This window comes from Megalobrama amblycephala, linkage group LG4, assembly GCF_018812025.1.
Source record: "Megalobrama amblycephala isolate DHTTF-2021 linkage group LG4, ASM1881202v1, whole genome shotgun sequence".
Lineage (NCBI taxonomy): Eukaryota > Metazoa > Chordata > Actinopteri > Cypriniformes > Xenocyprididae > Megalobrama > Megalobrama amblycephala.
The window spans coordinates 28,266,483-28,282,310 of NC_063047.1; the positions used below are offsets into that span (position 1 = coordinate 28,266,483).

General features: G+C 36.2%; 1 protein-coding gene across 2 annotated transcripts in view; it reads left to right on the forward strand.

The window, feature by feature from the left end:
• The window catches only part of unc5ca (unc-5 netrin receptor Ca), a 190,691-nt gene that overhangs the window by 94,709 nt on the left and 80,154 nt on the right, over positions 1 to 15,828 (forward strand). For both annotated transcript variants that reach the window (XM_048188685.1, XM_048188686.1), the window contains exon 4: positions 7,948 to 8,051. In XM_048188685.1, coding sequence (XP_048044642.1) covers positions 7,948 to 8,051 — 104 coding nt within the window. The remainder of the gene's footprint in view (positions 1 to 7,947; positions 8,052 to 15,828) is intronic.

A 15,828-nucleotide genomic window follows, 5' to 3' on the forward strand; every position in this document is an offset into this window, starting at 1 on the left:
CTATTAATAAGTCAATAAACAAGTTGCGAAAATAAAACGTGTTGTCTTACCTAATATTAGTAGGCTATAGCTTTCTCCCTTGTACCTGACTGTGATGCGCTTGCCAAGAAAGTTCATCCGTTATTCCTCTCTTGCCGATTGAAATGCTTAATCCACTCATTATTCCAGCTTTAAAAGTTCACTTGCTGTCACGATGACAAATGTGACTTTGCAGTTTTGCATTATTTCGTTGTATCTCGAGACTCGAGTCAACTCACATAATAAAATAACTTTGACTGTTTGCCCTTTTGAACTATAATTACGATTGCTTGTTCAGTGACATGGCCGCTGACGTTAGCATTACTTATTTGCAGTCATTTCTGTGCTTTCTGAGCCGAGTCTGACCAAAACTTTAGATATAACAAGACGGCATAATGTTATTATAAAAACAGGAGAAAGAAAGTGCGCTCGCATGAGACATGCGCGTTAGCTGGAGCAACCTGAAACAAGCTTTAAGCGTCACAGAAAACATTCGTGTGATAGTTCATATTTTGTTAATGATTTGAAATAGGCTATGTTATTTAAATGCGAATGTGCAAGGCTACAAAGCAGTTCTTGAGATTTGAAGTTTGTTTGCATTACTGTTGCACACGATAGGAATAGTAAAACTCGATGATCGCCGTTCGCTTGCATTAACTCCGCCCGCTCTGCTTCTGATGGCTGGGGTCACTCGTGTTTTTTCACCTTATTTCCCGGCTCATACTTTTCAAGTTACAAAACACGCACAGCGCTGACTGACTCCCAACACAGCCGGGTGATCTCCGAATCAAATCGGCTCGGGTATACACACAATGTTAATCAGACCCGGGAACCGAAGTAATAGATTAGGACCCCACCCGGACCCGGCTGACCATTTAAAATATAGTCCCGAACCCGTACGGGTCCCGGGTCGGGTCCCGGGTCCTCGGGTCTCGGGTCTTCTTTGTAGACCTCTACTGTAAAGTATATCCAGTTTTCCTTTCTATAGTATTGTCCCTTAAGAACATATAATAAAATGGTTGCTGAAATGTGAGGGGTGTACTCACTTTTGTGAGATACTGTAGATGGATGGACGGACAATAGATAGATAGATAGATGGAAGGATAGAAGGATGGATGGATGATAGATAGAAAGATGTATGGACGGACGGACAGACAGATAAACAGACGGATGAAAGGAAGGAAGGAGAGATGGATGGAGGGACAGATAGATAGACGATAGATAGATTAAAATCTCTTTGGATGGATGGATGATGGAAGGAAGGAAGGAAGGAAGGAAGGAAGGAAGGAAGGAAGGATGGATGGATGGATGGATGGATGGATGGACAAAGAGATAGACAGATAGATAGATAGATAGATAGATAGATAGATAGATAGATAGATAGATAGATAGATAGAAGGATGGATGGATGGATGATAGATAGAAGGATGTATGGACGGACAGACAGACAGACAGATAAACAGACGGATGAAAAGAAGGAAGGAGAGGTGGATGGAGGGACAGATAGATAGACGATAGATAGAAGGATGGACGATGGATGGATAGATTTATTTATTTACCTTTATTTTACCAGGAAGTCTCATTGAGATTAAAATCTCTTTGGATGGATGGATGATGGAAGGAAGGAAGGAAGGAAGGAAGGATGGATGGAAGGATGGATGGATGGATGGATGGATGGATGGATGGACAAAGAGATAGACAGATAGATAGAAGGATGGATGGACAGGTGGACAGAGAAATAGAAGGATGGATGGATGGATGGACAGAGAGATAGACAGATAGATAGAAGGATGGATAGAAGGATGGATGGATGGATGGATGGATGGATGGATGGATGGATGGATGGATGGAAGAAAGGAAGGAAGGAAGGAAGGAAGGAAAGATGGATGGATGGATGGATGCACAGATAGATAGACAGACAGACAGACAGACAGATAGATAGATAGATAGATAGATAGATAGATAGATAGATAGATAGATAGATAGATAGATAGAAGAATGGACGATAGGCAGATAGATAGATGGATGGATGGATGGATGGATGGTAGATGGTTACTCTATTTTTTTCTCCCAGATCACCGGCTACTTACTTACATGGATTTCGGGAGAAATTGATGAATTCACGTGCTGTAAATCTGACTGACAGGGCTCGCTGAACAGCTGCGCAAACAAACATGCTGGCGCCCATCTCGCTTTATAGATCAAGATCATTTATTAACGTTTTTAAACGACAAAACACACTCACTTATACATATTTGAGAATCGGAATATCAGATAGTTGATGACATGGTACGCAATTTTGTGAATATTTTGAATAAAAAAGGAGAAACTAAATAAAACCGTTACATCTTGACGCGTCGCCATGGAAACAAGGGGAAACGTTCTTAAATAATGGTCGCGTGAAAAAAAAAACTTAAATAATTTATAATTTTCTCTATTTGAAAGTTTTTAATGCTGTTATTTGATGTAATGTTTTTAAAATGTGATGTTAATAAAATAAATTGTAATACATTTTAACAGTTAAACTTAAAGCCTAGTTTATTAACATTTTGTTGGGGCGATTGGGGACAGGTGGGGCTCGGAACCCTTCCCTACCTCCAAAGTGGGGAATGGCAGAAAAAGTTGTGATTATAATGAGCTTATTTTAAATCAGTGCTATAGATAGCTTATATTAAAAACAGTAGATGTGAATAGAAAGTCCCCAGATATGTAGATATATTTACATAGAAGGTGTTTGTGTATGTGTTGACTCATTCAGTCATAGTGTGAGCAGAGAGGCATTGTGGGAACTCTCAGCTGGGTTATTTTATGGGTGATTGAGCAGGGCAGAAATTTCTCTTTTTCACACGCCAACACACACACAAAGATACAAACACACTCGCACAAAAACACACTCCACAGACATACGGCCGCTATCACAGAGAGAGAGAACATGACAGGAAGATTGAACAAGATGATAGATTATCACACTGATTCACCGCCGACCACAAATTTAGTGCCCAAATAAATTCATGCGAGTTTCTGACACACAAGCACTGTCCAGTGTGTGTGTGTGTGTGTGTGTGTGTGTGTGTGTGTGTGTGTGTGTCAGTGGAGTTGATGGGTTCATATGGATCATGAGTACTCCTTTTCTGCAGTTTTTTTTTTAGATTGTGATGGATGCTTGAATCTTCAGGTCGTTGTGAGCGTGGTCTGCGTTGGAAAGTGCATGATATTTTTGCATTATAGAGAGAATGTTATTCAAATGTTATATTTTAGTATTTTAAGATGTCACATTCACAGTTGTTGGAAAAATAAGGGTTTATATACACAGAGACAGAGCATTATCAAAACTAGGAACAGGTGAGAAACTAATTAGTGGTCATAGATGAACTAGAACTAAAGTAAAACAGTGACAAAGGAAAACAAAACTAAACAAGACAAGAAAATAAGACAATCATGGCAATAGTGATATATGTTATATTGGCTAAATATTGTATATTTCACATATTATTAGTTTAGGGACTGTGTGTAGTGATAGATGTTATATTTGGTTAGTTTAGTAATAGTGTGACTAAATATTTTACATATTAGATTATGGACTGTGTATAGTGTCAATGTGAATAGATTAGTTAAAGGTGCCATAGAATTTAAAATTGAATTTACCTTGCCACAGTTGAATAACAAGAGTTCAGTACATGGAAATGACATACAGAGAGTCTCAAACTCCATTGTTTCCTCATTCTTATGTAAATCTCATTTGTTTAAAAGACCTCCGAAGAACAGGCAAATCTCAACATAACGCCGATTATTATGTAACAGTCGGGATCATTAATATGTACGCATATTTGCATATGCCAGCCCATGTTCAAGGCATTAGACAAATGCAGGACGTCTGGATCTGTGCACAGCTGAATCATCAGACTAGGTAAGCAAGCAAGGACAATAGTGAAAAATGGCAGATGGAGCGATAATAACTGACATGATCCATGATAACATGATATTTTTAGTGATATTTGTAAATTGTCTTTCTAAATGTTTCGTTAGCATGTTGCTAATGTACTGTTAAATGTGGTTAAAGTTACCATCGTTTCTTACTGTATTCACGGAGACAAGAGCCGTCATTATTTTCAGTATTAAACACTTGCAGTCTGTATAATGCATAAACACAACTTCATTCTTTATAAATCTCTCCAACAGTGTGTAATGTTAGCTTTAGCCACGGAGCACTGTCAAACTCATTCAGAATCAAATGTAAACATCCAAATAAATACTATACTCACATGATCCGACACATGCATGCAGCATGCATGACGAGCATTCTGTAAAGATCCATTTGAGGGTTATATTAGCTGTGTGAACTTTGTTTATGCACTGTTTTTATAGTCGAGAGTTCGGGGGGCAGCGTGCGCGAGGATTTAAAGGGGCCAGCAGCCTGAATCGGCGCATATTTAATGATGCCCCAAGATAGGCAGTTAAAAAAATTAATTTAAAAAAATCTATGGGGTATTTTGAGCTGAAACTTCACAGACACATTCAGGGGACACCTTAGACTTATATTACATCTTGTGAAAAAAACGTTCTAGGGCACCTTTAATGACCTTGAATATTGTATATGTTACAGTGTGTATTATTAGTTTAGAGAATATGTTTAATGATAAAAGTTATATATAACTATTTCAGTGACCACATGTGATTTATTGTTAGTTAAGAGATAAATGAGTAGTGATAAATGATATATTTGATTAATGTAATAATTTCAAATATTTCATATTTTATACATTACTAAATTAGGGACTGTGTGTAGTGATAGATGTTATATTTGATTAGTTTAGTGACTTTAACCCTTTGGTGCTGTTTTTACATTTAGTTTTTTTAGAATTTGTTTTACTTCATCGGAATGGTTTAAAACTTGGTAAAGGTTCTGGCACTTGCTATATGAATATACACACACACACACAAACATGCATTAGGTCCAAAATCGAAACCTTCCCCACTATATAGTATGCGAAAAACAGTAAGTCAACTGAGTGGTATCTCCAAATGCATGGTATTCGAAAAACAGTAGGCGAAAACTCTGCGGATGACCTACTACTTCTGGTGAGATTCTGAAGTGTGCATTCGCTGGACTACTATAGATCTACTATCCCTTGAGGCCACAGGAGAGGATTCATGAATAGCAGTAAAGCGACGCAACCAAGTAGGGCTCGCTGCAGCCTGCGGTGGACGTCCAACTCCGCCCACATCCAAGTGTGACATCAGAAGCCACGCCTGTGATGGGAAGTTCGGATCATTTTACTGACTCGGACATTTGAATCTTGTTCATCAAAACAAACAAATCTTTTTTTTTCAAGTAATTTTGTTCATTTCAGCAGAATATAATTAAAATGTTACATGATAATAGCCAAATTCCCCAATACATCAAATTACACAACGTTTATCACATTTAGAATAAGAGGGAAAAAAAACCTGCAATGCAAGGCCAAATAATGAGGTGGCTTTCAGTGCGATCTGTCAAAAAAGACAAATATAATAAGTAAATGATAAAGAATTGGGTGAGGGTTAAGTCTTCTCGATGTTCATGTTAATGAGTTAATGAGGATAAGTGCGATTTTCCCCCCAAACCACTTCACCAGAAATCCAGCTAATTTCCAGCTAATGCAGCTAATTTCATTTGTTGACGGGTAGGTTTAGGGATCAGTGTTTAGTGTAGGCAATAGGCTATAATACTGTGATTGACATGACCAATAAAATCAGCTGCAGGGCAGCACAGGCGTGGATTCTGACACTTGGATGTCCACCGCAGGCTGCAGCGAGACGCTTCTCGACGCAACGTGACAGTAACATGGCGGACCTGCTCCGACAGTATGTGATTTTAGGTGCAGTGATGGACATGATTCAAAAAGGTTAAATGCTCCTGAATAAAATAGGACCATTGAATTCCATCTAGTGGAAACATTTGGTACTGCACCCAAAGAAAATCTTACTGTAAGCTCATTTTTTGAGATATCAACCTCAAATTTGGAACTTTTCTCACAGTTTTGCTGTAAACCATGTTTTGGAAAACATATATTTCATATATAAATTGAAAATAGTATTTTTGTGCATTTTTCATAGCAATAAACTTAAAATTCTATAACAGTTCTCTTATTTCTTATTTCTTTTTTTTCACTTCAGCAATAATCCGCCAAGTGTCGTCTTTAAAAATAAATCAAACTTAAGTCTGTGCTCCAAAGCATTCAAGATTTATAACTGTTTAAGCTGGAAATTTCATTTTCAGGTCTATGCTCAGAAAGTGAATAAATGGATTATATCTACTGCTTAAATATAATTTAGTACAACAAAATCCCCTAATAATAGAAAATATTGAATAAAAAACATCATCGGACTATTCATTTTATTGGTAATATTTGATCGCCACTCGAGCAGCTCCAGAGGGTTAAATATTTTATATATTATTAGTTTAGGAACTGTGTATAGTCATAGATGTTATATTTGATTAGTTAATGACCTTAAATATTGCATATGTTCTATACAGTATTATTAGTTTAAGGATTATGTTTAGTGATGGATGTTATATATTTATTTAGTTCAGTGACTTAATACAGTATATTATTTATTGTTAGTTTAGGGACAGTGTATAGTGATAGATGTAATATTTGATTACAGTAGTGATTTTAAATTCCGCTGGACATTATATGTGATTAGTTGAGGGACTGTGGTCAGTGGCAGCTTGTGTTTGTTGCTGAAGTCGAGACATTATAATTATGAATGAAATAGGAGTGCTGTTATACAGGTGTGTGTGTGGCTTCAGCTCTTTTCAGGATATTAATGCTGTTTAAGATTTGTTGCTGTAGCAATGTAGAGCACTAAAACTATGAGTTGAATGCATTACCGTACCCGCACACACTCGCACGGACACACGCGCCCTCTCAGACGTGATTTATTTGCCCATTACCTCGATCAGTAATGTGAAGGAAAACAGACATGCACAGTTTGTGTGTGTGTGTGTGTCTGAATGAGCACAGTAGTAAAAAGCTAGACAGGCTGAAGATATTTTTCTTATGCGGCCGTGTGTGTTTTATGTCCAGTTGAATGGAGAAATCACAGTGGAGACAATTGAAGGTTCAGGGTGAGCAGCAGCTCTGGGTGAAATAGCTAAAATTATATTTCTTTATATCAATATTTTTACAGTGTTTTGACAGTGAAATAGCTCAAAGGAACCATCATTTCAACTGCAGGTACATTTTTGCGAAGTAGATTCATAATGTTTTATGCAAACTGTGCAATAAAATGTAGTTAAAAGTGGTCAAGATAACAAATGGTCATGTTCTCAATCATTTTTATTATATACATTTTATACATCGTAAACACAGTAACATTACGGAGCAACAGAAAGAAAGACGTTTCTCACACATCTCTGCATTTACAATTCACAGGTTCACACATGAGGTGTTAGAGGGATATGAGGAAGACTAGATGAGTTTGGCCTTCTGTCTGCGAGATCTCAGTGTTAAACACCCACTCACTCACACACACACACAACACATGTGAGCGTGGAAAGACACAGAAACCAACGGGGAAAATAGATATTCACTCCCGCACGTGAACATTATGAGAATACAGCGAATGAGTAGCACAGATCATGCTTTGACCTGGGAATATGTCAGACGGCAGTGTCATTCACGCATCCTGTGAGCTGTACTCTTCACCTATGTGATGAAACCAAATCACGCTACAGAGGCAGCGTCACAGTGAGATGAAATTCAGTGTTAATAAATTCTGCACTTGTTTGTTATTAGCATCTGTTTTCTTGTTTGTTTTTCATTTAAACCTGGAAATAAGCTGGAAGTTTTAGAGGAAAAAAGACAGAATAAAATGCTCCGCACTATTTCCAGGTGACTAATGAAATGTGAGTAAGTGAGTCTCCTCTCTGTCCATTCTTCTCAGTCTTGAGGAAGACGTTCGAACAGGAGCCCTTGGGGAAGGAAGTGTCACTCGAACAGGAAGTGCTGCTGCAGTGCCGCCCACCCGAGGGCATACCGCCTGCTGAGGTACGTACTCAAACACACACACACACCTCACGTGTCAATACTATACAGATCATCTTTGCCTATAGGGATAAATGTCAAGCTCTATCCTGTGTCGCCAGCTGTCAAACTTTTTTTTAATAATTAAATATAGATTTATGCAAAATTATATAAATATTTAATTATAAAATTAGTACATAAATTGGTAACACTTTACAATAAGTCCCCATTTGTTAATATTAGATTATGCATTAACTAACAATGAGCAATATATAACCTTGTTGCTGTTAATAAATAATAAATGTATTAGTAAATATTGAAATTAACATTAAGATTAATAAATGCTGTGGAAGTATGATTCATTGCTAGGTAATGTTAACTAATGTAATTAACTAATGTTAAGAAATGAAGTCTTGATGTAAAGTGTTACGTATTGATTTAATTAGTACATGATTTGATTATAAAATTAGTATTTAATATGATTAATTAATTTCTAATCCTCCTAATCTAGCTGTATATTACGGATATCGTTGGCTCTTTGACAAATTGTTCCTCTTTTGGAAGTCGCTTTGGATAAAAGCATCTTCTAAATGCATAAATGTAAATGTAAAACATACTAAAGAGGACCTATTATGCCATTTAAAATTTTCAACTTTCTTTAGTGTGTAATGTCTCTGTTTGAGCCTGGAGTTATTCTCTGTTATTCCCTTCATTTCACAAAGTAAAGCTTTTTAGGTTTTAAAATATTAAACAGACAAAATATCTTGGATACTTTGTGGTTGTCAAACTTTGTGATGCATGTGTATGAGTCACCTGTGTGAACTTGAGGAGAACTGACTTCATACATCCATGAAAAATGACCTTGGTGATTAAATATCATTGAAAAAGCATAAAGTTAGTTCTGAGAAAAGTGTGAACATCATTTGACTGCAGATTCCACTTATAATGCGGTAACATTTTTGTGTGACTTAAGTGTCCGAATGGGCACAGGCAGACCATGTTTATATCTTTTTGGCGTGAACTGCAAGGTCTCATGAACAGTGTAAAAATTGAGAAGAAATGTGAAAGTATAAATGGAGGACAGAATAACACACTTATATGACTGATGGATTTACCGCCTTAACATACTGCGATGTGTGTATGCATTAATATATAATAGTAATCAAAAGTTTTAACACATTGCATAATCTTAAAAACTTTTGGATATAAATTTTAATTAAAAATTTTAATAAAAAATTTAAAGTGTGAGTTAAACCAGATAGTATTGGAAAATTAGTTTATTTAATAAAATTATTACTTATATAATTGTTTTTTTTATTTTAAGATTTTTTTTATCATTTTAATAATAAAATATATTAAAGAATATATTTAATTTAATATATATACATATACACAGTCAAACCAAAAATTATTCTGACATTTTTGATAGTTTTGATATATTTTTACTAGTGGGTGCAGGACACTATAGTTTATGTAAATGAGGATAGCAAAAGTTATTCAGACACTTTGACCTGTTTTTTTTTTTTTTTTTTTTTTGACAGTTTAACTCTGAGATCTTGTCATATTTTATTACCTGTTACCTATACAGTACCTATAACTATAGTAAATAAACTGTATTAATGAATGAAATGTTCAAGGAGTCTTAAATTTTTTTTTGGTTTGACTATATTATACTATATATATATATATATATATATATATATATATATATATATATATATATATATATATATATATATATATATATATATATATATATATATATATATATATATATATGAGACATCATTCCCATACATCCAACTGTGCTATTTCATTATTCTGCAATGTAGAAGGTGTGTCCAAACTGTAGACATTACTATATGCTGTAGTTATGTGTATTTGTGTGCATGTTGAGTTTGTCTGTCATCATATGTGTGTTTGGAGCCATGAGAGATCTTTCTGCTCCTGACTTTGACCCAGAGGTTGAGGTTTCCCAGAAGACCCGTAAACGACAGCTGCGGCTCCCAGAGGACACTTCACACACACTTGTGCGCACACATACAGCAAAAACACACACATTCGGACCGAGTAAGTTGAGATGTGAAGAAGAGCCATGTGAATTCCACCGAGCGCTGCTATATCTCTCTGTTCCGCTCGCTGACTCCGTCTAGACTAAAAAACCCTCGCAACATCCCTGGATGTTCCCGGAGGGTGCTGGGATCCACCACCCGGTCAGGATCTACATTTTCATGTAGATATCATTTGCTTTTTCTGAACAATGCGAGTGGCTGACCTCTCTGTTGACCGGGCGTACTTTCTGAACACCCACAGCGTGAGCCACAGCCATTGGGGAGCCAGAACCATTTAAAATAACAGTGCGGTTGAGCAGAAAGCGAGACTCGGCCAATCACAGAGCCCTCGTTAAAAATTCACTCTGTTTCCATGGCGATAGAAAATATACATACCAGTTAACCTGGACAAACCGGCAGGCTATAGTTACAGACAAAGACCTCCACTTTATACAGTCACAATTATATTCTTGCCCTCTGACACACACACACACATGTATAAAGCGTAATACAGTGGCTGGAGTTTATATACTGAGGGAGCTGTATTTGTACGATGAATGGTGTGCTATTCATAACATCCGTAAAATCTGCAGAAACCATCAGAACGCAGTGGGAAACGCATATGCAGATACACTTGAAACACTCTAGAGATGCACATAAAAACACACACACACACACACACTATTGAGACTCAAACTGTATTTCATACTAATGTTGTTGAAGCTGCTGTTTAACTGTGGCTTTCTAAGCTACGCTCATAATTTAAAGTAATAATAAAGTCATTTAAACTGCAGTGGCAGTAATTACTAGAAAATCACAGATACTAAACTTAAGTCTTATTTGAGTTAGGGATCTAACTCAATATATGCATATAATATATGTAAATATTATGCAACTTAATATATGCATACAGTTATATATATATATATATATATATATATATATATATATATATATATATATATATATATATATATATATATATATATATATATATATATATATATAAAACTGTATGCATATATTAAGTTGCATTTATTAGTTTTAAAATGAATACCAACCAGTTTGCATGTCACTACAGGTTATATAAATGTAAAAATTAATTTTACATACATTTGCTTTTAGTTCATTTATAATTTCAAGCTTTTTTTTTTCTTCTTATCTAAAATGCTCTATGCATTTTCTTACTTGCAAAAACCGGAGTTTGTTTATCACACTTTTTATTGAAGTGAATATTTCTCAGGGTAAATGTATATTTGAAAGTCAATTTCAGTGTTCTTCCTAAAGTCATTTCCACTTTTATTGCCCAGAACAAAATGATACAGCTCATTGAACACAAGCTTTCTTTATAGCATGCCATAGCGGGGCATGTTGTCACACTATATGGAGGTTTTTTGTTTGTTTGTTTGTTTGTTTGTTTTCAATGGAAACCTGCCGTTAAACAGACTAATAGTGTTTCAGCACAATAAAAAATATGAAATTCAAAACTATATAAAACATTAAAGCATTTCAGCTCAAAAAAATATGAAATTCTAAACTATATAAAACATTAAAACATACTAAAACATTAGACCATTGTTTGTAAACATAAATTGCATGTAATTAGAATATATAAAACACATGTGACAACTTGCCCCAATGATATTGGGACAACATTAGTTTGGACAACAAAACTCACAAAAAGTAATTATTTAATTATAATTCATAATATAGATTGTTTAGATAAATTATAGTCTATTTAGATAATAAATCTATATTTTAAGGTTGTTTTGATGTTTTAAAGTAACACATGTTTGTGTAATTGGACAGTTGACTGGTAACAACTTCTCGATGTGACAACTAGCCCCGGTCTCCACTTACCTAACTTTCTGTGTCGGGGTTAAAATAATATACTGTTTTAGGGTTAGGTTTTTGGTTGGTAATTACTTTTCCAGTGTCTATGGTGGTTAGGACTCTGTTATTATAGATCTGTGATGGGAGAATATAATGTAACTGCATGCTTTACACTGCTACTTGATGGGGAAAAATAGCTTGTTAGCAGAAAAGCTGCACTATTTGAAAACAGCTAAGCTGCTGTCACTCTACTGACAAATGTAGTTAAGTTAGCAGCCTTGTATGTTTTAGCTTCTCCTCAGCGCTGTTTCACACAAACGTTCAACAAAAAGCTGCAAAACAGCTTCCAGCGGCATGTTTGATGCTTCTGCAGCCTCACAGTTAAAGGAATTAATATCTCCTTCATTAGCTCAGAGCAAAAGCACTTTACTGTGTTTTATGCTAATGAAGATGGAGATTGTTTACGGTAACAGACTTTTATGGGATGCCATTAATTAAATGTGCCGATGTTCTGTATGTTCATAATGTGTCAGCGTGTGTGTAAATTTCGAAAATGCATCTAGAGATGGAGTGAGTTATTGTGTCCGAGTCAAGTTAATGCAGTGCACATGCTGACACACACATTTTGACTTGTATGCGCGCACACGCCAGGTCAAAGTCATAAATTTATATCTGTATCTATGTGTCTGCTGACCAGTATCATTTAAATATGGCTTGAACCTGTTGTAATTTATGTATAAATATGACTTGTATGAAATATTACCAAACAGGTTCTACCATTGGATAACTGCGTAAGAAGACTTGTTTTCAGGGAATGCATCTTTAAAGCAAGTCTATTTTGTTGTACTGTACGGGCAGATTTTTTTGTTAAAAAAAACTGTTGTTTAAAAACAGTTGTGCTGCTTAAAATATTTTTTCTTGTGGAACCATATTTCATATATATAATATTTTCAGTTTTGGGGAAATTTACCTTAAAAAGTGCATTACAGTATTGTGTCACTTCCTAAAAAGTAAATAATTGCGTTACTCAGTTACTTTCAAGGAAAGCAATGCGTTATGTTACTTTTGTTTTACTTTTTCTCTCCTGGACTGGGCTTGCTTGTTTATTAACAAAAAATAAATAAATTTGGTAACTGTAAAGCAGTAGCGGCCTTTGCTATGTTTCACCCGTTCAATTGAAATGGGCCTCACAATAGAAGGGGTCTCCATTTGTGCTCGAAAAAGAGCCCTGCCCCTCAACATCATGCCACATACACACCAGGGGGCTTAGAGAAAAAATGCCACCAAAATTAATACAAATGCCCCCAAAATTCAAGATATGGGGCCAAAAAATTCCCTATATGAGTGCTCGCTTTTAATATTTATATAGGATGTAGCTGTAGTCAAGTAATACCACATGAGCAAGAGTGCCGTTTTCCCGAATATCAGCATGATTGTAAATGTGATATCAGTTGTAGGAACTAGCCATTAGGATAGTTCCCTAAGAACTCATTTCTTCACCAGACCATGTTCCTGGTTGCATTTGCACCAGGAATAGGAACTCTGAAGTGGCCGACAGTGGCGTATTTAAGCACGCTATTTACAAACATTAAAAACCGGTGGATGGAGGATGCCGTGATCAGAGCTGTGTTTGTTGTGTGTCATTGGTTTCGTGATAACGGAGGTGGAATGAAAACACGTAATTTACGCAACTGAATGAGCAAAAAGTGGGGCTAAGAAATGAAATCTCCTATGACAACTTTCAGTACATATCGAGACGAACACAACCCTGCAGACAACAGATAAATGCTGTTATCGTTTTCCACGTTCATGAAGTAAATATGCTTACACAGCTCTTCAAAAATGCTGGGTGCCGGTGTTTGACATGAGTTTGACCAATCAACGTACACTTACATAAATTGCCTTAAGGCCTGTACACACCGGGACGAATATCGCACATGTTTATTGCCAGCGTTTTTTGAGACGTTTTTTGTGTTCATACCCAAGCGATTTTCACTGACGATGCGCAGAGTGAACGTGCAAATTCACTCCCTGACAGTATGTGGCGCTTGTGCTTAATATATATTTGACATGAGAGATGGTAGTCAGAAACGGTAGTGCAAATAAGTCACAATGACAGTAGTACAAGTGAACGGTAGTGCAAATAAACATATTTATGAAATAGACATTCTCAACTATACTTCTTGAATGTAAAAGAAAAAAACAAACAGTAAAAATACAGAAATAATACACATCTATTGGTGTGGCCAAGAAGTAGTAGAGCACTCATAGCGTGCGTCTCAATCAGCTCCTTAGTTCACTAGCCAGGGCACTGATCAAGGAGTCGGCCACATTCATTTACACGGTAAACTGATACACGACCTAGGAAGCTAGGGAGCTGTTTGAGACGCAGGGATAGTTTGTAGGGGTCTTCCTCGTCTACTTACTTTCTCTTCGTCGTCTTGGTATCAATGTGTGCTCGGCAAGACCGTTTTGTGCTTGAGCACCACCAAGTCGTGTTTTACTGTAACTTCAGCAGCTCCAGGCACGTGAACAAAAGCGCCACTCTCATTGGTCGGCCAGTTTTTAACGCGGCGCGTCAAACCAAAAAAATGAAAACGAGGCGTTTTTTAAAAAATGACGCTTTTATGCCTCGCGTTTTTCGCGGCGGTGTGCACACTCACATTGGCGCCCTTTGTTTAGTCACGAGGCGTTAAACGTCGGCAATAGTCGCGCGCGATATTCGTCCCGGTGTGTACAGGCCTTTACATTGCACTTAATAAAAAATGTTCATGAACTTCAGCATTGCTTGATACTATTTCAAAGTGATTTCCATCATTTTGACAGGTAATAAATTGTATTTACCTGTGAAAACAAACCTGGAAAGAGACGTGAGGCTTTGAGGAGAAAAACGAGAGATTCTTCGTTCATTCCAGTGAATTATTAATGGAATATATTGTAAATTATATCTGGAGAACAGACCACAAATGTGCAGTTGTCCTTTTTCATACTATTACAGCGGAATGCAAAAGGGACAAAAGAAAATAATCACGAGGATAGAAAGCAGCGGCTGAAAAGAGCTCTTACCATAGATATTCTTGTTATAACACGTTACGTTAAAAGACCAAGCGTTACGTTATTCTCATGATGTCTGAAAATAAAACATGAAAGAAAAATTGACAGCTCATTCAGTCAAACTGACGGATGAGCTTTATTTATAGGGCAACCTTATGATTTGAAACGATTCGTTTGTCTTTTTAAATGGAAGTTCCCCAAACCGGAAGTGCAACCCATAATTCGAAACGCAGGCTAGTCAGGAATAAGGTGGATAGTGCTGGTTTAGACCCTCCTCTGATGTAGGTAAGGAGTTCCTAGAACTAAAATCGTTCCTAGTTCCTGCAGTGTGAACACGGCAAAATTAATGCGTTACTTTACTAGTTACTTGAAAAAAGTAATCTGATTATACACTGTAAAAAAAAGCCCAGTAAAATTTACGGTAAAAAAACGGCAGCTGTGGTTGCCAGAACTTTACCGTAAAAAAATACAGTAGCAACGTAAAAAACAATCTGTTAAATTTACAGTAAAATAACGTATTTCATTAATTGATATAATGTTAATTTACCAACCTAATGAAGTACTAATATCTGTTTTGTACCTTTATAATACACTGACAGTCACCAAACACAGTGGTGATAAGAGTCACATGATGAATCAAAGTTCATCACAAGCAGCTTTTCCACAAGCTGAGGAGGACAGTACTAATATATAGAAGGTGCACACAGTGTCATTCACACACACACTAAACACCATCATGGTAACATGCATGAAATTTTAAAAATGCAATAAACATTAATTTTACAACATTAGATGTAACATAAAACCCGAATGTACATAACTGATTAGAAAAAAATGAGAAAAACTAAGAAGAAACAGAGTTA